Source organism: Rutidosis leptorrhynchoides, chromosome 2, assembly GCF_046630445.1.
Source record: "Rutidosis leptorrhynchoides isolate AG116_Rl617_1_P2 chromosome 2, CSIRO_AGI_Rlap_v1, whole genome shotgun sequence".
NCBI lineage: Eukaryota > Viridiplantae > Streptophyta > Magnoliopsida > Asterales > Asteraceae > Rutidosis > Rutidosis leptorrhynchoides.
Genome location: NC_092334.1, coordinates 102,704,045 through 102,729,587, shown reverse-complemented (window position 1 = coordinate 102,729,587; position 25,543 = coordinate 102,704,045). Strand labels below are relative to the sequence as shown.

General features: G+C 30.8%; 1 protein-coding gene across 1 annotated transcript; it reads left to right on the top strand.

The window, feature by feature from the left end:
• The first annotated feature begins 21,112 nt into the window (after window positions 1-21,112).
• Window positions 21,113-24,647, top strand: LOC139891245 (probable protein phosphatase 2C 66). The gene is made up of 5 exons (XM_071874195.1): window positions 21,113-21,522; window positions 22,107-22,484; window positions 22,790-22,907; window positions 23,146-23,369; window positions 23,822-24,647. The coding sequence occupies exons 1-5, from the start codon at window positions 21,256-21,258 to the stop codon at window positions 24,344-24,346; spliced, it is 1,512 nt and encodes a 503-aa protein (XP_071730296.1). The 5' UTR covers window positions 21,113-21,255; the 3' UTR covers window positions 24,347-24,647.
• The last annotated feature ends 896 nt before the right edge of the window (window positions 24,648-25,543 follow it).

The window sequence follows — 25,543 nt, the reverse complement described above, 5'->3', positions numbered from 1 at the left end:
TTATATTCATTGAAACCTTATAATGTACTCATCTACATCTTGTAACGAGAATTGCCATACCAATTACCAGAAATCAGCAATCAGTATTTTGAATTTCGCAGCGTTTCTACATCAACAGCTATATGTAAATGACATTTATCTCTTAGAATTATGACCTTCAATTCTGAATTTCTGAAAAGCAATCAGTCTGCGAATCGATTCTCTGAGTATCAAAAGAACTGACAAAGCAGTAAAAACTATAGATGACTTTAACAGTCAAAAGTTTGATGATAAAGAATGGATTATTGGAAACGCTCAATAGAAAATTTAGTACCAAACAGCGGATTATGCGAAACTATGAAGGAGACTGTGGACAAATCACAAAGACTAAACCTGCTTTCAAAGAATCCAAATAATTCAGTATCTGCTGAAGTCATTAATAAATACCTTGCTTCTGACCATACACTTTTACGAACAAATCTTCTCCATTATCCTTCGATCTTAGAAATTCTAAGATATCATCGTACCTTTCATTTTAAATATCCTCGATATTTTTGAAGATATTTTCATAACTATTCTTATCTGAAATCATTATCTCTTCGCGATATCAGTGTTACATCAGAAAGGAAACTATATTAGTTTCTAAATTATGAAAAATTTGAATTTAAAATTTGAATGTTTTTGAAGAAGTGTTTGGGAACTGAAGCATGAATTAGTATAATATAATGACACTTGATCAACGTGATTATATTACAGTAAGTCATGCTGAGTTTCTAATGGAACGTGATGATTCACATACCCTACCGTCATCATGTGCCATGTTACACGACTCTTACATTCTACTAAATCTCTAAACAAAATCAAGAATATATTTTCTTGATAATTCTATCTTTTCCAGTGACTTCTGATAATTCGGCAAATGTTTCGGAAATATGAATTGAAGTATAAAAGATAAGAGTTGTGGAAATAATGGAATGGAAGAAGTTCATTTATAGTGAAATATCCGACAGAATAATCAAAATATATATATGTATGTGTGTGTGTGTGTGTGTATAATAATATGAAATATTGTATACGGTAATTGTTTGAATTATTTATGTAAAATAATGATAACATAAAATAATTATTATCTATATATATAAATAAAATATATAGAATATATAAATAGGGTTTCGGAGTTATTAAGTAAACGAAAGTAACGCTCAATTTGTAACATCCCGCCTTTTTCCGTTTACTTTCCGTTTAACTATTTTAAAGTCCGTTATATATTTATAACATCTCCCGTTGTTACGCGTTTAAATTGTCTCGTTTAGGTAATTCACGCACCCAAATGAAACTTGAGGGACTAGACTTGCCAAATGACCAAAGATGTTACTAGGTCAAAGTGGTCAACCTTCACTCTCATCCATACATTCATCTCTTTCTCCTTTACTACTTCAACATTTTCTCTCAAACTCAAATCCAAAGAATCATCATTCAAATCTGATTTAGCAAGTGTTTTACAAAACAAATTACATATTTGGAATCCTTGCAACTTCATCTTCGATTCCATACCGATTTCATTACATTTGGGTAACTTTCTAAAATCACTAGATTTTGTGTTCTTGATGTTTTTAACTTATAAAAGTGTTAATTAGTGTCTATGGCTCAAGTCTAACATGAATATATGATTTGTATGCTCGATCTTGTTGTTTTGAAGTAACTAGCATGAACTTAAATTTTGGTGTGTTGTTCTTGAGATTTAGTTGCTTAAAAGTTGTTAGATGTTAAAAGTTCATGTTTTAATTGTGTTACTAGTATCACTAACTTCAATTTGATGTGTAGGTTGTTTTAGAAAACTTCATAAACTTGATTATTGATTTTGGTGATGTTGGTTAGGGTTTGGTAGAACTAAATGTGAACATTTGATGCATTGAATGCCTTGAATTGTTGTTGGTAAGTGTTTAGTTGGATTGTATACTTGATTACCTACGAAACAGCGTATTGTATGTAGGTAGTAAGTTCCCGAATCACCCAACCGCATCTATGAACTTGAATGTAGTAAATGTTGAGCATTCAATGTGATTTTAGTTTTTGTAAGTGTCAAAGTGATTGATGAAATGTGTTTAGTCATTTTTTTCTTCAAAATACCTTTTCGATGATATAAGATACATGTTTTGATTGTTTGCGGGTCATAAATTGGGATTATTTGGGTTTTGGTTCGTGCATTTGTGTGTTGCAGCAAAACAGGACCTGCATACTGATCTGGACGCCGTCCAGATTCTTGGACGCCATCCAGTCCTTCAATGCTGAATGCCGTCCAGCAAATCTGGACGCCGTCCAGATGAACTGCCAGGGACTGTTTTGGTTGGTCATTTTACGAAAAATGTTTGCTATGCTATGGACCTCCGATTCACATGTAACTTGTTCTAACATGCTCATATATGATTAAAAACCTCAGAAAAATAGTTCGAGACCCGACCCGAATGTGTTGACTTTTTCGTTGACTTTGACCCGACCCAAGTTGACGTTTAATCAAACTTAACCAAATGTTTGTGCAATCGTTCTAACATGCTTTTATACTTGTATCTTGCATGAAACATGATAACTTGACTTACATGCTATAGTAATCGAGTCGTAACGAGCCATAGGACTAATTGAACACTTTGACCGACCGTGTTTACCGATATTGATACAAACCTATTTGTTTAGGTCAAGACTAGCATTCGTTCTTGCACACGTTTACTTGTTGAAGTACTTTTACATACGTGCACTCAAGGTGAGATCATAGTCCCACTTTTACTCTTTTGAACTTACATTTGGGATGAGAAAACATAAACATTTCTTTTTACTAAGTGAACACAAGTACAAGAAAACAAACATTCTACATACGAGTTAGAACAAAATCCTAAATTCAATTATCATTAGTTACACTTGCCAGGTGTAAGAGAGAACTTATGTTGTATGGCCATATGGGTTTGACGAACCCTCATTTGGACGGTTCGCTACCATTATTCAGATGAAATATATTTTCGAGAAACAGTGTATGTTCTAACACTATTGTGATGGGGTTCTATGGATGGAAAGTTAAGCCTTGATAATTGGGTGCTCGTGATAACAATTTTAGAATGGTTTACTATTATTTCAATGATATAAATCTTGTGGTTCATTTGTACTTACTTACTTAAACCTATGATTTCACCAACGTTTTCGTTGACAGATTTCTATGTTTTTCTCAGGTCCTTGAACGTTTTGTGATACATGCTTCCGCTCATTACTTTTGATACTTGCTTGGATGTCGAGTATACATGCATACGTGGAGTGTCTTTTGACTTTATCTAAAATTGTGTCGCATAGGTTTCAATTGTACTTATAACTTAGTAACGCAAATTTTGGTTGAACAATTCTTGTAAACTTTGAAACACTTTTACATTTGAAATGAATGCGACATGTCTTTGGTCGAACATTATTTTAAAGACTTATGACCACGTAACGGGACCTAAGTAGACGGAACCGTCAATGACGATTTTGTCGGGTCGCTACACAATTGTCATTTGATTGACAGTAAACGAGTTAAAAAAAACTTATGTGGCTTTAAAATAAACGGTTAGCCGAAAATGAGTTTTACAAACTATAGGCTTATTAAGAATGTATTAAAAACTATTTGTTGAATTTTAAAACTTTTTATATTTTACTTGGGGTTAGGAGTGAATAATTAATGTAAATTATATTTAATAGTTAATGCTCGAATTTTATACCATAATGACCAAAATAAATAAATATAGTTAATTTAAAAATATGAGATTTTTCTGAACACTTTTATTCGCCACTGATTATCAACGGACCACAAAATAATATTCTAAATTTTATGTCGACTAGGCTGAATAGGATCTGATGGCTTTACTGTGATCCTTTCTAATTCACATGATATTTATTAATTATTATTATATATTATATATGTACTCCCGTGATTAATTATTAGGTACTGTGTGTCTTTTTTTTTTTTTTTTTTTTTCAATCTCACTATCCAACTAAATTATATAATAGGAGATATATGATATAACATATAACTTTTCTCTTCTACTTCACTTCTTATTGATTACTCAACCCACCAAGACCACCGTAGTACACCGCTAACTACTATTAGTTTCGGTTATAACTAAACCACCATCGAACCACCACCTTAATCTTCTTTCGGTTATGATCATGAACCCTACGCCACCAATACTTGTTACTATATTTTTTACTCGATCACCTCAATCCACTAAACACGATCACCATCAAAACCCAAATAAATCTTGGAACCACTACACCTTGTTTTTGTTTTCAGTTGGAACCAGCACCACTTTTTCACCACCACCACCACGACAACCATCACAACTAGCCACCTTCTGCTGTAACGCGAATAATTACTGCAATTACTTTCTGTTCGACAGCCTCAAGGACAGAAACTGGCTGCTCCTGTTTCGTGATAAACATACCCACCAAGGACGACCCAAAACACCACCTTGATAACCATTTAAACACCACAAACTGCTGCAGTCCACTTCTCATATCTATTTCCTGTTTTCATGTATTCAAAAACCATCCAAACAAACCCCAAACCCAGCTACTACTTACGTGTTTCGATTTCTGTTTTGTTTCTTAAAACCACCAACACTCTTCAAAACAAGCACAACCTGTTATACCTGCTACTGCCTTCGTTTTATGTTTATGTCCGACGAAAACGGCATCCATTAACCACCATCAACCTTCATTCGAAGTCTCAGCTGCTACTATTTTTTTTTCTGTTCGAGGCCAAACAAAACCAACGTTATTGATGTGGTAGCGGAGAGGTATAAAATACTATTAAATTTTTGCAGGAAATACTATTAAATACGATACATTTTTACACAAGATATTTATTTATTTATAGAATGGATATACTTAAACCTTGCTACAAAACTTATAGGCAGTGTACCTAATCGTACAGTAGTGTAGTTTTTAGTAAGTCCGGTTCGTTCCACAGGGAATCTTTTTAAACAAAGCTTAACGCTATATTAGTTTACTTTTATAAAAATACAAACATATATATAAGTAATATTATTATTATAAAGGGGGGTTTTTACCGTTTAATGACCGGTTTGTCGATTTTAAAACTTTAGTCGCAGTTAAAACCTAATGTAAAATATTAAATAAATAAAAGACTTAATTTAAAGCGTAAAATAAATAACGATAATGAAATTGCAATAAATAAAAGTGCGATAAAATAAAATTGCGATAATTGAAAAGGACGATAATTAAAAGTGCGATTAAATAACAATAAATAAAAATGCGATAATTAGAAGTGCAATAAAATATAAAATAAAGGAAATTAAATATGAAATAAAAGAATTATGCTTATTTAAACTTCCGTAATCATGATGTTTGACGTGTTGATTTTAGTTTTATGCCCATGGGTTAATTGTCCTTTATCCTGGATTATTTAATATGTCCGTCTGGTTTTTGCCCATAACAGTCCATCAGTCATAAATATAAAGTGCGAGTGTCCTCGTCAAATTATTCTTATACCCGAAGTTAAATATTCCAACTAATTGGGGATTTAAACTGTAACAAGATTTTAATACTTTGTTTAATAATTACACCAGGTTGTCGACTGAGTGTAACCCAAGGTTTTAATATTTTGTTATCAATTATACCAAGTGTCCTTTGTACATAATTTCACCCCTGTTTTAATTATTCTAGTGGCTATTAATCCATTCCCGTGTCCGGTTAAATGAACGATTATTCGTACATATAAATACCCCGCCCATCGTGTCCGATTGAGTGTATATGGTAATTTATAAGGACGCCCAATTGTAAATCTTTATATTAACATTAACAAACTATCATTTAGTTAAACAAATATAAAGCCCATTAATAGCCCATAGTCTAATTTCCACAAGTGTCGTTCTTTTATCCAAACCCCAATTATGATACAAAGCCCAATTACCCAATTTTAGTAATTAGCCCAACATCATGATTACTTCAGATTAAATAAGCATAATAATAACTTAGCTACGAGACATTAATATAAAAAGGTTGAACATAACTTACAATGATTAAAAATAGCATAGCGTTACACGGACAGAATTTCGACTTACACCCTTACAACATTCGCTAACATACCCTTATTATTAGAATTATAATTAAAATTAAAATATAAATTATAAATATATATATATATTTTACGTATGAATGAGGAGAAGAAAAAGATGATATTTTACGATCAGAATGCGCGAGCTTTATAGGGGGTTTCTGAATTTGGGGCTCCGCGACTCGCGGCATTTTTGCCTTCAAACTCCGCGAGTCGCGGATATTGAAATTACAGCTCACAACTTTGGAGTCTTTCTCTGCCGACGGTTTTTATTTATAAATATAATATATATATAATTAATATAATTAATTATATATTATATTATATTTATATACATAGTTAACTTGTAATTTTTAGTCCGTTGCGTCGAGCGTTGAGAGTTGACTCTGGTCCCGGTTCCGGATTTTCGAACGTCCTTGCGTACAATTTTATATTTTGTACTTTGCGTTTTGAATCTTGTACTCTTGTAATTTCGAGACGTTTCTTATCAATAATTGGAACCTCTTTGATTGTCTTTTGTACTTTTGAACTTTTTGGTCGTTTGCGTCTTCAATTCGTCGAATCTGTCTTTTGTCTTCACCTTTTATTATTTAAACGAATATCACTTGTAAATAGAACAATTTCAATTAAAAGCTTGTCTTTCTTGAGGAATAATGCTATGAATTATATGTTCGTTTTTAGCATTATCAAATATTCCCACACTTGAGCGTTGCTTGTCCTCAAGCAATATCGTCTTGAAATACTAGAATCACTTCTTTATTCTTCACACTTTGTACATCAGTGATTTCTATACGGCGGTATAAACAATGATAGTAACGATAGAACCATGGTTAAAGGTGGGTGTGTCATCCAAAGTTGCCTCGGGTTTAGGTCAACGACACTTGCAATCAAATAGCCGATTTACTTTCGGTTTCCAAAGCAAAGTGCACATTTGAAAGGCGGTTTACAGTCCCACATGACTATGAAAATGTAGATCCTTAAGGAAATTGGATCTTTATGAAAATATTTGATCTTTTGAAAATTCAAGCTAGCTTTTACCCTAGATAAGTTTTCCGGAATAACCCTTTACCGGTGTTTGCAAAATATTTTTGTGGGTTTGGTGGGTTTTAGATTTGAAAATTTTAGCTCAAAACTTGCGGTTTTGTGTCACCCACTTGCTAACCTTATATTTGGAAAGCAACACGTCCAGTTTACTTGTCCCGTATATTACCTTTCGATAAACTACCGTCCGGTTGTAAAGGAAAGCGTTGAACAAGCAACTGTTAAGGCAATGTCCCCTGACATGCTTTTAATTATGGTCTATAACGTGTCGGACGCAATTACTATCCTTGGTAGGAGCAATAGTAAAGCTCACCCTTATGATTTTTCGGTATGGCACAAGGTCCTGTCTTTGACCATGCTATGCAACCACCGTTCTTACGGTTGACACCCGATTTGGTTCAGGTGGCCTAATGAATTCCAGGTGAATTTCTAGGATTTTACGTTCAATGGTAATGAACGCATTGAAAATAGGGTTTTCAGAAAACAAATCGGTTTGTAATTTTGATCAAAATATTTTCTCGTTCAAGCTCGAGTTTAGATATCATCGAATTCCATGAGTTTGTAATTCTCAATCTTTAAGGTCAATCTCTAGGATTGAGTAATATCAGTCTTAAAAGCTGATTTTTAATCTTTAAGGAGATTATCCTTTCTGGGGATCTGATTCATTAGTCTTATCCAGCTAATTTGCATGGTGCCCCCCATTGTACGAGATAAATCCTTCTCATGGTTAGGATAAGTCTGACCACTTGGCGACCCTGTTTAATGCTGAGGTCCGTAGATTTCCTGCTGATTTTAGTGATGACTTTTCTAGCTTTTTCGTCAACCTACAGCTGGTTTGGACGACAACTTCATGACCTAAATCAAGAAGCGCGTTTCTTTTTCGGAAGACTTTACTTCCTTTTAATGATGAAATTGATTCATCGTGTGGATCCATCTTTTCTTTTCTTTTATCGGGTAAAATAGTTTAGTTTAGTCCAAAGCAAAAGTATTTTCAGTTATTTGTTACAGATATATGTGACATATGTTTAAGATAACTTGGTAAATTTTCCCACACTTGGCTTTCATTTTCCTTTTTATCGTCCTCTATTCCATTTTAAATGAATTTTTAACATTTTGGTTTGTTTCTCAATTTATGTCCTTTCCGAGGTTACAATAATTTCGGTGTTAAAACCTAGTTTTATCGTTCATAAATATGTATAAACATGATTTTGAGTTTATTTAATTGAAAATTTTGAAAAATTTTACTAGAATTGGGTAGTCAGTATATAAGACTAGGGCTGTTCTTTATTATCAGAGAGCACTAGATTCTAATACAACTACTGCTTTACTAGTATTTTTAATGGTAACCAAGTGTATAAAGTAAAAAATTTTAAAATCCGAAAGAATTTAACCCCTTCCCACACTTAAGATCTTGCAATGCCCTCATTTCCAAGAAATCAGTAACAATTTAAATTATTGAGGGTGATTAGTGTGAAAATGATTAAATTTTTACCAAAGTTTCCAAATATATTGGCGTTTGTTTGCTGAATGATAAATGGTGCACATCATTTGTTCATTCCGTCTTGTTGTTATTTCACATATATTTTGCATCTTGTCGTCAAAATTAGTTGCTTTTGCTGAACTTAATGCCAGTCTTTGAAAATGCGTTGTTTTACCCTGTTGTGTACATAAGATAAACTGCAAACATATATACATATTTTTGAAGTTTGGTATAGTACCCCACATTCAAAAATTATTAAATCTAAGAATAAAAGATAGACAATTATAAAAATGATTACAATATTAACAAAAGTATTAAACGTATCAATAATTACAAATTACAAAAAAAAAAATAAGTATACTAGGGATGATACTGGTACCAATAGGGGTTCCAGGCATAACCATAGGTGCTATAGAATGCTTCGGCAGGGTTATACGTAGGATATGGTGGCTGCATCTCTATACGTAGGATATGGTTATACGTAGGATATGGTGGCTACATTTTATTTATCCCAATTTAATTATCGCAATTTACATTCTCGCAATTTTATTTATCGTCATATAAATTCTGTATTTATTTTACGCACTTTAAATATCGGGACACGTATACAAGGTTTTGACATATCATATCGACGCATCTATATATATTATTTGGAATAACCATAGACACTCTATATGCAGTAATGCGGGAGTTAACTATACAGGGTTGAGGTTGATTCTACAATAATATATATAGTTTGAGTTATGATCGAGTCTGAGACGTATACGGGTCATGACACGTATTAATTAATTCGAATATTATATATTAAACTATATATGAATTATTAGACTGTTACTGTGGTCTATCGACTGTGGACTAATAACATTGGACAATTAAAATGAATTAAAATATTGATTATAATATATGAAACTAAACAATTATTCAAGTTTGCCACTTGATTTCATCTTAAACCTCATTTGTATCTTGACAATTACAATCTGCGTTCAAACCTTTCATGATTCTTGAAAACACCTCAATCGAGAGGATGAACCAACCGCACTTCATCTACGGAAGGAAAGATTTATGTATATAGTATTGCACCTGAGAAACCCTCAGCAAATAAGTAAAAGTTTAACACGTAGCCGTGTCAGATCCTTTGGCATTTATTAGCAAAAATAACTTTGCGATCCCTTTTCAAAGTAGCCAATTTTGTCACAGCTCCAGCAAGTCAACTTCGACTTTTCATTCGAAGTAGCCTTACTATAATCCTGATATATACGATTACCCTTTTGATACCGGAGAATTCTTTTATATTCCACTATATTTTTAGCAGACGTACCAGCAACCTCGTTGCTCCTTGGCTCAAATCTCTACGACAAATCAGTATATTTATCTATTGAAGTCTTATCAAGAACTTCATATATTTATTTATTGAAGTCTTATCATGAATTCATCGGTATCTTGTAACGATAATTACCATACCAAATACCGGAAGGCATCAATCGATAATCTCGAAATTCTCAGCGATTCTACGACAACAATTTATATATATATAAATATATATATATATATATATATATATATATATATATATATATATATATATATATATATATATATATATATATATATATATATATATATATATATATATATAAATATAATTTCTATCTCCTGGATTTACGAATTCCAATTCTGAAATTCTGAAAAGCACCTAGTCTGCAAATTAATGCTCTGAATTTTGAAAATATTGAATGAAGCAGCAAAAAAAAAAACTGTAAACGATCTTAACAGCCAAAAGTTTGATGATAAATAATGCAGTGTTGGAAACACTCAATGGAAAATATGTACTGAAAAACTGATTGAGCAAACTACGAAGGAGTCTCTGAACAAATCACAAGGACTAAACTTGTACATTAAGAATCCTGATGATTCTGTTTCTTATGAAATCTTTAGTGAATACCTTGCTTCTGACTTCAAACTCTTGCGGACAAATTTTTTTTCACCATCCTTCGATATTAGAAATTCCAAGATATCATCGTATATCTCATTATAAATATCCTCCATATTTCGGAAGATATTTTCATAACTATTCTTATCTGAAATCATTAATCTCTTCATGCTATCAGTATTACATCATATAGAAACTGTTAGTTTCTATATTCTGTAAACTTTCGAGCTTAAAATATAAATGTTATTGAAGTAATGTTGGGAACTGAAGCACGAGTTAGTATAATATAATCACACTTGATCAACGTGATTATATTACAGTAAGTCATGCTGAGTTTCTAATGGAACGTGATGATTCACAGACCCTAACATCATCATGTGCCATGTTACATGACTCTTACATTTTATCTGATATATAAACATATCAAGAACATATTTTCTTGATAGTTCTATCTTTCCCGGATATTCTGGTAATTTGACGAATCAAGATCGTGCTATTACCATTTATTTCTAAGAACATTACCTATGTTCATTTCAAAATTCATATCTATGAATTCTGGACCATTGCTCGCTTTACTAGAGGTCAAGAGGATAATAAAAAGGCAAAGAACTCCGAAACATAAGGAAAAATATAAAACTCGACAACAACACAGAAATCACAAACTGTGTACATTAATACGAATAGAAATATAAAGACATGGGAGAATGAGAAATACAATAATCCCTAGAGCATAGTAGACATAAACAGATTCCTCTGATGGTAGTTGAAAAAGAAGAGAGATTGATGCGATAATCAAGAAAATATCAAGGACTAGAACTGGATTAAGCATTTTCACAATTCTTGGAATTATGAATTAAGAAAGAAAGTATTGAAGTAGTGAAAGTAAGGGAACGGAAAAGGTAAATTTATAGTGAAAATATCAGACAAAGCACTCGAGGCAGATGATCGCATTTAATTAAAGAGATCCTAATTTTTTTATTCGCCGAAGAATCAAATCTTTTAGATTTCGAAGATTTTCTTTAAATCCCTTGAATTCCGTCAAGACAACATCAAAAGTTAAGATGAACCTTATTATTATTATTATTATTTTTTTTTTGAATTCAACCCTGACTCTGTCAAAAGTTAAGACAAATCTTTACTTTTCCTATTTCAATCTTTTGTGAAAACTTCACTCGTACGCTTCACATAATCAAATCGTTTTATCTATGTTACTCAATAATGATAAAAGTCTATTATCAACTCATATTCGTCATGAAAACATTTTTACTGTTAGCCATGACCCCCTCACTCAAATTTCGGGACGAAATTTCTTTAACGGGTAGGTACTGTGACGACCCGGGAATTTCCGACCAAATTTAAACTTAATCTTATTATGATTTCGACACGATAAGCAAAGTCTGTAACGTTGCAGTCTCAAAAACTGTGAACTGTGTTTATGTATTCATTTGACCTTTGACTACTCCCGACGATTCACTAACAATTAATTGTAAATAGATATGTGTGTATGTATATATAAATAATAATTCAAAATATAATTTAATGTATTATATGTTATTGTTTTTAATAAAATAAAAATTGGATATTATAATAATGATTATTTAAAATATATCTCTATATATAAATAAAGTATATTAAAAATAAATATTAATTGAATGTAATACTCGTTTGATATTTCGATTGATATTAAACAAGTTAAATTCGAACTTATGTGATTTTAAAATAAACGGTGATCTGAAAATGGATTATATAAATTATAGGCTTATTAAAAATGTATTTGGGAACTATTTGTTGAATTTTAAAACTTTTTATATTTTACTTGGGTTGGGAGTGAATAATTAATGTAACTTTTATTTAATAGTTAATGACTGAATTTTATACCATAATGACTGAAATAAATAAAGATAATTACTGTAAGAATTTGAGATTTCTCTGAAGACTTTTTATCCGCCACTGAATATCAAACGGAACACGATAAATATCGTAAAATTTAAAAATTGATGTCGATAGAATACTGACAATTGAATGATGGCTTCACTGTGTACTAATATTATTGAATTACTATATTCTTACGTGTGAACTCGGGTAATCATTTACACATTAGAGTATACTGTACCACTTTATATATGCATGTGATGTGATTATCTAAGACCCACACCATATTCAATCAACAAACACACTTGCTACTTATTTTTCTATTTTGTGTTTCTTTTTGCAGTGAACACACAAAACCCATTTATCTAATCCAAATTTTCACTTAATTCCCTCTCTCCCATCTCTATACTAATCACAACATGAATGATGTCGTAGGGGGTGTATACGAAATAGTATTATTTTTGTTACGAAATACTATTAAATATGCTACAATTTTACACAAGTTATTTATTTATTTATCGAGTGGATATACTTAAACCTTGCTACAACACTTATAGGCAGTGTACCTAATCGTAGAGTAGTGTAGTTTTTAGTAAGTCCGGTTCGTTCCACAGGGAGCTAGTGAAGTTTAACGCTATATTTTTACACACAATATTTGTAAAAAATACAAAAAAATATATATGTACTAGTAGTATTATTATTATAAAAGGGGGGGGGGGGTTTTTTTTACCGTTTAATGACCGGTTTGTCGATTCTATATTTTAAGCGTAAAGATAAATGACGATAATTAAAGTGCGTAAAATAATGACAATAAATAAAATGACAGTAAATAAAATTGCGAGTAATAAAATGACAGTAAATAAAGATACGATGAGAAATATAATAAAAGAATTATGCTTATTTAAACTTCCGTAATCATGATGTTTGACGTGTTGATTTTAATTTATTACCATGGGTTAATTGTCCTTTGTCCTGGTTTATTTGATACGTCTATCTGGTTTTTGTCCATAATAGTCCATCGGTCATAAATATAAAGTGCGAGTATCCTCGTCAAATTACCCTTATACCCGAAGTCAAATATTCCAACAAATTGGGGACTTAAACTGTAACAAGATTTTAATACTTTGTTTAATAATTACACCAGGATGTCGACTGAGTGTAACCCAAGGTTTTAATATTTTGTTATCAATTATACCAAGTGTCCTTGTACATAATTTCACCCCTGTTTTAATTATTCTAGTGGCTATTAATCCATCCCCGTATCCGGTTAAATGAACGATTATTCGTACATATAAATACCCCGCCCATCGTGTCCGATTGAGTGTATATGGTAATTTATAGGGACGCCCAATTGTAAATCTTTATATTAACATTAACAAACTATCATTTAGTTAAACAAATATAAAGCCCATTAATAGCCCATAGTCTAATTTCCACAAGTGTCGTTCTTTTGTCCAAACCCCAATTATGGTACAAAGCCCAATTACCCAATTTTAGTAATTAGCCCAACATCATGATTACTTCGTTTTAAATAAGCATAATAATGACTTAGCTACGAGACATTAATGTAAAAAGGTTGAACATAACTTACAATGATTAAAAATAGCGTAGCGTCACACGGACAGAATTTCGACTTACACACTCAAACGATCTCTATCATAAATCTTATTATTATCATAATTTAAAATTAAAATTAAGATTATTGTTATATCTTATTAAGTTAACATTATGATAGAGATATAGAATATAGATATTGATAATTGATATTGATAATAGATAGATGGATCGATATATAGATTTAGGATAAAAAAAATTGATCGAAAAAGAAGTCTCTGTAATCATCGTATTACATAGTTTTTATAGGCAAATTAGAATTGAAATTTTCATTTACGACCCCTGAACTATGCTCAATTAACAACTTTTTATTATTTAATATTATTCTTATTATGAATTATTTAAATATTATATTTTATTCTTGTGCATAGTTGACTCGTAATTTTTACACCGTTGCGTCGAGCGTTGAGAGTTGACTCATGTCCCGGTTCCGGATTTTCGAACGTCCTTTCGTACAATTTTATATTGTGTACTTTGCGTTTTGTAACTTGTACTCTTGTCATTTTTAGACGTTCTTCATCAATAATTTGAACCTTTTTGATTGTATCTTGTACTTTTGAGCTTTTTGGACCTTTGTGTCTTCAATTCGTCGTTTTCGCCTTTTGTCTTCGCACTTATTTAATATAAACGAATATTACTTGAAAATGGAACAATTGCAACTAAAATCTTGTATTTCTTGGGGAATAATGCTATGAAATATATGTTCCTTTTTAGCCTTATCAATGAACGTCCCATTTCGTTACGTACGAGCCTACACTCATGCCAACAATAACCAAGCTGATTCATTTAACGTCATCACCAAAGCTCTCTCCACTACATCACCTCTTTCTCTACATATATTGCGACCAACATCTTCTCTCTCTCTCTCTCTCTCTCTCTCTATATATATATATATATATATATATATATATATATATATATATATATATATATATATATATATATATATATATATATATATATATATATAGATTTCATACGGGATTACAATATAACACACCCACCCCTCTTGTGTTTTTTTTTCTTTCTTTCTCTTCCTGCAACAACCGTCGGCAACCACCTCGATCACCACCACTTCACGATCACCACCACCACTGAACCATCCCTGTTGTACCTACAAGTTTACTGTTTCTGTTCTATACGATTAACATGACCATCACCATTGAAACAACCTAAAACCGCCACCTCTCTCTCTCTCTCTCTCTCTTATATTTTTCCTCTTCTTTTCCTTGCAACTAACGACTACATTATTCTCTTTCTGTTTCAAACAAAAACACCACAAACCACCTTCTGTGACTGCTCGAGCTAACTACTGCACCTGCAACCATGTTTTCGTTTACAATTTTTTTTTTCTACTTCTTCTCTTTCAATCGACACCCAACAGAATAGGAAACCTGTTACTCGCCAATTTATGTTTCCTTTCTTTTTCTATTCCAGTTGCAAGCGATAACAACCACCATGGTTTATTGCTACTGCTACTTCGATGTTGATAATGACGATGATGATGACGTACGATGGTGATGTTATGATCATGTAATGATGATGAAGAGGATGCGATGATAATGATAATTGATACCTGCGATATTATTATTTTTTTCTTCTCTCCCTTGTTGTTGTCGCGGCTGTCGAAGGAAAAAGAACCAGAAGACAACGAAACCCTTTTTAAATTGATAAAGGATGGATCAGTTAATCTGTTTTGGGTTTTTAATACAACTTTGGACCAGATTTAATTAATTGTGTTGTTGGGCTGCAACATCTGTTGGGCCACAATCCAGCTTAGGAACTTCTGTTGGGCTGAGTGTTTTTAATTGTTGTTGGGTCGAAAAGAAAAATAAAAGCGGGATAAATATATTTGGATATGATATAATTCATAAAAACTGAATTGGCATGATGGTTTGGTGTGTTTATGGTCAAGCAAGAAATCTCGGGTTCGAGCCTCGTTGTGAGCAATTCTTTTTAGAAAAGCTTTCAAATGGGTATATACTTTTATACTTTCATTATTATTATTATTATTATTATTATTATTATTATTATTATTATTATTATTATTATTATTATTATTATTATTATTATTATTATTATTATTATTGTTATTGTTATTGTTATTGTTATTGTTATTGTTATTGTTATTGTTATTGTTATTGTTATTGTTATTGTTATTAGTAGCATTATTATTATTAAGTATTATGAATATCATAAATATTATTAGTATCACCATTAGTATTATTATTATTGTTATTAGAATTAATATTATAGTTATTAACACTATTATTACCAATAGATGTATTATGGTAAAATTTTCATTTATTATGATTATAAATACAGTATGAAAATTATTATTATTATCACTAATAGTTGTATGATTATTATTATTATTAAGATTATGATTAGGATTATTATTAATATTATTATTATGAAAATATTACAAGTTATCATTAATCTCATTAAAATTAATATTATTATTAATATCATTGTTATTATCACTAATAGAGTTATTATTAACATAAGTATATTATTAATGTTATTACCATTATTTTTACTAATATTAACTTAGTATAATTAGAACTACTGTTTCGATAAACAAATGAAATACATACATAAATATATATATTTAACACATATAACATAACAAAATTTAATATACAAAATGAACAATATAAAACATATATATATTATTAACATAAAAATAATACAACTAATATATTTATAAATATATAGGTGATCAATTACAACTATGAATATTAATAAATATACAAATGATATAGGTTCGTGAATCCAAGGCCAACCCTGCATTGTTCAATATAGTCATATGTATTTTTACTACAAAATACATTAGGTGAGTTCATTCGATTCCCTTTTACTCTTTACATTTTTGGGACTGAGAATACATGCGCTATTTTTACAACTACTTTATTAAATGCTTTTGAAATATATTTTGAACTGCGAATACATGAAATGCTTTTATAAATGTTTGACGAGATAGACACAAGCAAAACATTCCTCGAATGAATTATTATGCAGACAGAAGTTCTGCGGATTATTATTGAATTATGTGGACATGATAATTGCCACCATTGAATTATGTGGACATGATAATTGCCACCATTGAATTATGTGGACATGATAATTGCCACCAGTTGATGTGAATGTTATATATCGAGAGAATGATTTTGTACACAGGTTATGTGTATGTTATTTTTGTGCACAAGATATGTGTACGGTTACTAGGATTTATGAAAATGGTTTCGTACACGAGAAAGGTGTACTGTATTTAAAAGATATCGCATGTACATTACAGGTGGGTATAGGATTCGGGCCCATTTGTATCATGCAGCATTTAAATCTTGTGGTCTATCAAAATGATGAATTTTATTGTTTTATGATAAACCTATGAACTCACCAACCTTTTGGTTGACACTTTAAAGCATGTTTATTCTCAGGTATGAAAGAAACCTTTCGCTGTGCATTTGCTCATTTTAAAGACATTATTTGGAGTCGATCATCGCAATGGGACTAGATGTTGGTGACTTCGTCCAGATGGATTAGGATGGGGTATGACATTATATTCTAATTGTAAGTTGCATATAGGTAGTAGAAACAATGAAGCAAAAGTGGGTAGTTCAGACATACAATTACAGAGTTGTAGGTGTTATATCATGGAGAGTGCGATATAACATCTGCATGATGGCGACCGTGGCAATTGAGTTATAACGAAAACTGAAGCCCTGTTTCTGACCAAACATAAATACAAATAGAAAGGCAATTAGAGAATAAGTATCAGAATAAGTACAGAATATGTAATAGTATCAGAATGATTAACTGACGGTATAAAAAAACTTAAACAAAACTCTAAAAGATTAATAGATGATAGCCTGTTTTGTTAACAGTATGTTTGTATGCTGAAGAAGCACTCGAAACATGAGTACATCAGAAATGCAAAAGGAGCATCAATAAGATTAACAGTAGCTTTATTGAATCAATAAAATTTCAATCAATAGAACGCAACATGAGCATCATCATCATCTGTAGAGCAACAAAGAACAAAAAAACAACAAATCAAAAACCTTACATTTAATTAAATTTGGTAAACAAAATCAGTGACAGAAACCAACAATAAATCAAAGTAAAAAAGGCAAGTATGAACTAAACTTGATAAAAGATTCACCTTGAACTGAATACATCAATTAATCCATGAAAACCGCTAGTTCAATCTAAGAAACCCTAAGTTTAGAACAGAAGAAAGGTGGAACAAACGATTATAACCCTAAATCAACCATTTAATTACTTGAGGCGACCAAAATATTAAAGGAAAACCCTTGCAATTATTGGTCGTCGGAAGTCGGTTGAAAACATCAGAAATTCAGGAGAAGCTGATGAAGATGACGGTGATGATTTAGGTTTTTTTTTTCTCCTAAACAATGGAGCTGGGCCAAGTGGTGAAGATGGTTTTAGTTCTTTGATTTGAGGAGTTTGTAAGGGAAGAATTTGGGGAGTTTGGGGAAGAAGCTCCTAGAGAAGTGTAGGTGGAAGGCAGATGAGCGGCCATTTTATATTTTACTGGAGATGTTGTTTTTGAGCTTTTAATGAAACGAACGACCATATTTCTGGTGCCATTTAGTATATAAGAAAAATGTATATATATTTAATTTAATATATTATTTAGTTAATTATAATTAAAAAGTAATAACATGTGTAATCTTGTACATGAGTTTTCCACTTATTATTATATAATTTCTTACTGGTATTATATCATATATTCATAATATAATACAATTATGTACATATACATGGAACGTATTACGAATATATATATACACATAACCGATTGGTTACTTCCCACTTGATCCTACCACTATATATATATATATATATATATATATATATATATATATATATATATATATATATATATATATATATATATATATATATATATAACCGATTGGTTACTTCCCACTTGATCCTACCACTATATATATATATATATATATATATATATATATATATATATATATATATATATATATATACACACACACACTAGGGTCATAATCAAGAGGGAAGCACTTTTTTGGGGGAAGGGGGAAGCAAATTATTTTTTTTTTGTTTTTTTAAAAAACTTTGTTCACGAACATTATAGATTAGATGAAAATATGAACATTTAAAAAAGACACTTTGTGATGAATGTCATTATTTTGGCGGGAAAACGCTCGAATAAAAAAATTAAAACATTCAATGCATTGAATGTTTTGCTGCTGAGTTTATTTGCATCGTTTTGTTTTCATCTTGTGTGAAGTGTTTTTTTCGAATTTAGCCCGATTTAGAGTTTAGGGTTTTGGGATTTCGGGTTTACGCCGTAAACCCTCAACCCAAAACCCTAAACCCTAAACCCTAAACTCTAAACTGTTCGTGTTAAAATATTTAATCTAAACCCTAATTTCTAAACCCAAAACCCTAATTTCTAAACCCTAATAGCTAAACCCTAATTTATAACCCCTTAATTTCGAAACTTTAATTTCTAAACCCTAATTTCTAACCCCCTTAAAAAAAACTCAGCAGCAAAACATTCAATGCATTGAATGTTTTTATTTTTTTCTTCGAGCGTTTTCCCGCCAAAATAATGACATTCATCACAAAGTGTCTTTTTTAAATGTTCATATTTTCATTTAATCTATAATGTTCGTGAACAAAGTTTTTTCAAAAAACGAAAAAAAATTACTTCCCCCCACTTCCTCCCCAATAAAGTGCTTCCCTCTTGATTAAATCTCTATATAAAAAAATTTTCCCCCGCTTCTCCCCCGATTGATTACTTCCCACTTGATCCTACCACTATATATATATATATATATATATATATATATATATATATATATATATATATATATATATATATATATATATATATATATATATATATATATATACTATTGTATTACTCGTATATTATGGTGTAGTTACTATAACAAATTTATCATTCATTCAAACATATTAATACACACTTTTAAAAAGTATGAATTTCATGTTAAATTCTTCACACTTGTAAATATGTCTAAATGTATTATATTTATAAGAGTTAATTATATCCTTGGTCCATGTGATTTACCCAAAATTTTTGGTAAATCACAGGAACCAATTATATTAACTCTATTTATAATTGTAAAATATTAACATAGTTTCATACATATAATTTTAAGGGGAAAAAGTTTACACTTATTAGCATCTATAATCACAAATATATAATCATATTTGAAAGTGTTAAGTTAATTTTATTGTAATAAGTTTGTTCACACTTTCCTTGTGTGAAGAAAATGTGATGTAACAAACTTACTTTAATTATAAATGTGATTAAAATTGTGTTTGTACACATTAATTAGTGTAAACATTGTTTTTTCTACACTTTTATGTGTGTAAATCTAATGTTATTCTACATTTATAAATGTAACAAATTTATACATATTTGGAATTTAACAAAAAAAACTCATATTTTTTTAAGTGTGTAAAAATATGTGTAATCATATGATAAATTTATTATTGTGAGTAATATACATTACTATATGTATAGATATATTTATACATGCAGCACAAGTATATTACAGATTACAGATATATTATATATCATAGAGTACTACGTAGTATTCCGTATTACTTGTCATTATATTATTTTTACTATTATTATTATTATATATATATATATATATATATATATTATATTATATTATATTATATTATATATTTATTAATCATTAATACTCCGTCATTATTATTGCTAATGGTCATTATTAATTATAAATATCAATATAGTAATTTTTAATAAACAAATTTACTGATTATCATTGTTATTGGTCATTATTATAGATAATTAAAGAATAAATATAGATATAAATATAATTATAGTGCGTAATAGTATAATACTCTTATACTCCGTATACATTTTCATAATCAATATTTTCATTAGTAGTAGGTAATTAAAAAAAAAATACTGTATGTGTATTTGTTACCAACTACTACGATACTACAATGCTTTTGCAATTAACCTTTTTATGTCCGCTGGATATACATACATACACACTCTGTCTCTCTTTCAGTTAGTTGATCTGTATTCATTATACAAAAGTTGTCATCTTGGACTTTAGCTGATCAATACTCCAATTTCTTCATCAAATTCCAATTTTTCTTTAATTTTTTTTAATAAATAAATACATACATACCCATTTTCCCTTTCAATTTTCAGTCTCTTAAATTTAAATGGGTGCTTGTTATTCAACAACCACCAAATACAAACAGCACGATCCTGATGATAAATGGTGGAAATCTCAACAGGGTTCTAATAAAACCATCCGTACACCCACCGATTTTAAATTCATTTTCTCCGGCGCCGGCGGCCGGACCGACGAACGGTTGCTCCACCATGTTCCCGGTAGACTTTACAATAACGGGTCTTGTTCTACCGCCTGTTTACATACCCAACAGGGCAAAAAAGGGACCAATCAAGATGCCATGATCTTTTGGGAGGTTTGTGTTTTTATTATTCAATTTATTGCATAAAGTTTAGATTTTGATTAGGGTTTATCAAAAAGTAGGGAACTTTGTGCTAGATTATGTCGTTAAACCGTTGCTATAGAAGTTTGAAATTGCTTATATAAGTATTTAAAAAAAAAACTGTTTATATGTGCATCTTTTGGGAGGTTTGTGTGTGTTTTTTTTTTTTTTTTTTTTTTTTTTTTTTTCAATTTAATGCATAAAGTATAGAATTTGAAAGAGGATTTATCAAAAAGTAGGGAACTTTGTGCTAAATGATGTCCTATAACATATAGAAGTTTGATATTGCTTATATAAGTATTTTTAAAAACTGTTTATATGTGTATTTTTTAGGAGGAATAGAAAGTAAAAGTAAGCAATGCCAAACAACCTTATTAGAATTATTAGTTATTAGTATAAGAATTTTAGATATGAATGCACAATTTTAAATTCTTGCAAGTTTTCTGTTACATATTTATGTGTTATAATAAAATTTAGTGATTATTAGTGTATACGTATGTTGAATTAGAAGGCGATTATTAAAAAAAGGTGGAAACTTGGGATGTTTGTTTTGTCAGAAATTCAATTCAAAGAGTGATGCACTGTTTTGTGGAGTATTTGATGGGCATGGTCCTTGTGGTCATATGGTTGCTAGAAAAGTTCGTGATTTGCTTCCTGTTATATTGTCGACTCAATGGATGGACAGTACTAAAATCGATCCAAATTGTGATGATGAAAATGGTAATGTTGATGGAAATATACCCGAAGAGGAGTTATTAGAAGAATATTGGTGCGAACAATCGGATGTTGAGGAGAAAGATACGATTCCAGAAAAGTATCTGCCGCTTAAGAAGTCGATATTGAAATCTTTTAAGTTAATTGATAAGGAATTGAAGGATAATCCTTCAATCGATTGTTTCTGCAGTGGAACGACTGCTGTTACTTTGATCAAACAGGTATCTTTTTGTTGAACAATTTCGAATTCATATGATTTTGATGATATAAATTGCTACTAATTGTTGAATAGAAACTGAACTAATGTTAGTTGGAAGTTGTTATAGTTAATTAGTTGTTAAAGATTAAGTGATGCTGCTGATTTTAATATATGAGAATGTGATATCGATGTTAGCAACTACACATAATTTATATTTTTATAACCTTGTTACATTCATTGTTTATTTAATTGCCAGCAAGAAGCATCTTTTATAACTTGTTCTGAGCTTTATGTAGCTTGTGTTTGTTTTTTGTTTATTGTTGTTAGGGACAGGATCTTGTGATTGGAAATATTGGCGACTCAAGGGCGGTGCTGGCGACCCGTGATGATAATAATTCATTAGTTGCTGTCCAGTTGACCATTGACTTGAAACCTAATCTCCCAAGTAACTTCACATACCTATTCTCACAAGTGTTAAGTCAATAATTGAAATATTTAAAAGTTAGGATTTTTCTAACGACATCCGGTCGTTAAGGTGCAGAAAACACTTACTTTTTAATAACCGCCATGTAAAAGTCAATATTAACCACTGTGTACAACACATTAATGCTTCTTAACGACATCCCGAAGGGTTGTTAGAAAAATACTGAAATTAAAAATCAACTTGTTTAATTTTTGTTCAGGAGAAGCCGCTAGGATCCAGCAATTTAACGGAAGGGTGTTTGCATTGCAAGACGAGCCGGAAGTATCTCGTGTATGGCTGCCGCATAGTGACACTCCTGGTTTAGCCATGGCTAGAGCTTTTGGGGATTTTTGTCTAAAGGATTTTGGTTTAATTTCTGTCCCGGATGTTTTTTACCATCATATTATTGAAAAAGACGAGTTTGTGATTCTTGCAACAGACGGGGTACGTTTTTATTACTTTTCATCAAATAATTTGGAAGTTTCAGGTCTCCTAATGTTATGATTTTCAAGGTTGCAAAACTCGCTACTCAGGGAATACTCGGTCGGGAGTTTCGAGTGAGTAATCGGCAACTCGGGATTAATTGGATTGGACTTTTTATACATCTAAATAATTAAATAATAAATATGAAAGAAAACCATAAACTTGACCTGTTGAACTTTAACATAATTGTCTGAAAACATAAACATAGTTCATTTGTATAAAAACTCTAAAATTCTAGTTTAAATTTAAATTCATATTAAAATGTTAGACCAATTTGATTTTAACCAACTTTGACCAAGAAATCCAATTTTGGCCCGTTAAACGACGTTGATTTATTAAACGGATTTTGTAAAATCAGATCGGTCTGTTCTTAAAAAGGAGTAATCGAGGATTAACATGGATTCTTGGAACAGGTGTGGGACGTGCTCTCTAATAAGGAAGCGGTGGATATTGTGGCTGCCGCTCCTAGCCGACCAACTGCTGCCAGAGCTCTTGTTGACTGTGCTACAAGAGCATGGAAGCTCAAATACCCAACTTCCAAAAACGACGATTGTGCTGTTGTTTGTCTATATCTCGACCAAAAGCCTGCACCCATTTCACCCGAGCCACCTGTCAAGCAGGAAGTGAAAAAACCTGATATCGACAGTAATTTGACACAACAAGAAGCTATCGTTGATGAACCTGCACTTGAACATTCAGGCACTATTAGAGAATGTAGTGAAATTGTTGCTGATATCGAGTCAAATAAAGAAACAGTAGCTGATAACAGCATTGGAGTGTCTAAAAGGAGTCTAGCCGAATGCATATCGACAACTGAAGATGAAGGATGGTCGGCTCTTGAAGGCGTTACTCGTGCCAATAGTTTGCTAAGCATTCCCAGGTTTTTTTCGCATGACAAACGCTCAGTCAGTTGGAGAAAATCGACATCCAAGAAATGAAAATTTAACGCGTTTGAACATTTATACATCATGATTCAAGTACTCCATACAATTTTTTATGAATCCGATGGATATACGTCACTTGATAGTCCATCGGATTCGGTTTTTTTTTTTTTTTTTTTTTTTTGCATTGAATAGAGAAGAAAAACTTCAGATTATTTTTTTTGTTGTTGATGCTAGTTTTAGGACAGGAATTTGTATGAATGCAATGTTTTTCTACTGTTTCTCTGAGTAGGTTAATTTGGGCCTTGGTAAATTGTTATATTGGGCCACTACTCAAAGATTTTGGAACCCATCAAGGTAAAAGGTAAATTGATGGTCTATCAGTCTTTTGCTGAATTAAGTGACAAATTACTCTGAAAGACCTTTCTGTTAGCGGTATTGAAATTGTGTGTTCAAGTTCTGTAGAAGACTATTTGTAATTAAATATGTCTGTTTACTATTAAAATAGAAAATATATATTGTCAAATTACTTTGAATCATAATCATAATATTTCAATTCCACCAAGTTACAAATGAAATCTATGAAAAGAATTGAAGTTTGATGGAGTTGTAACTTGTTGGAATTGAAGTATGATTCAAAGGAATTTGATTACTCCGTATGATGCAATAGTTTAACTAGAATATATTAATATTATGTGTTTTCAGTTGTCACAAAATGAATGATGATTTAAAGAAATGTGATTGTGACCAAAATTAACATAACATTTAATATGTAGATCAGCGTGTTGTGGATTTGGTTTTGGTTTTTATTAAGCACCCTACTTGGTCACCAATTCCACCAAGTCTTGGTGTGCCTTAATGTACTATTTTGATATGACGGTTTTCACCCCACACACACACACACACACACACACACATATATATATATATATATATATATATATATATATATATATATATATATATATATATATATATATATATATATATATATATATATTATTTAGTTGTACAGTATAATTTGTTAATACACTGTTTATGGTGGAAGTAGTAATTTAGATGGTGAATATATATATATATCAATTCTCAATGAATAAAACAAGAGTTGTGGGGTTCTGCTTTCCTATGAATGATTTTAAATAAAAAAAATTGTGAATAAAAAAATGTGAGTGGTAGTTTTTATATATGTTCATATATACTATATTGTTATAATTCAGTATGCTTATAACTATCTTTAGTGGTTTGATTCTTAAT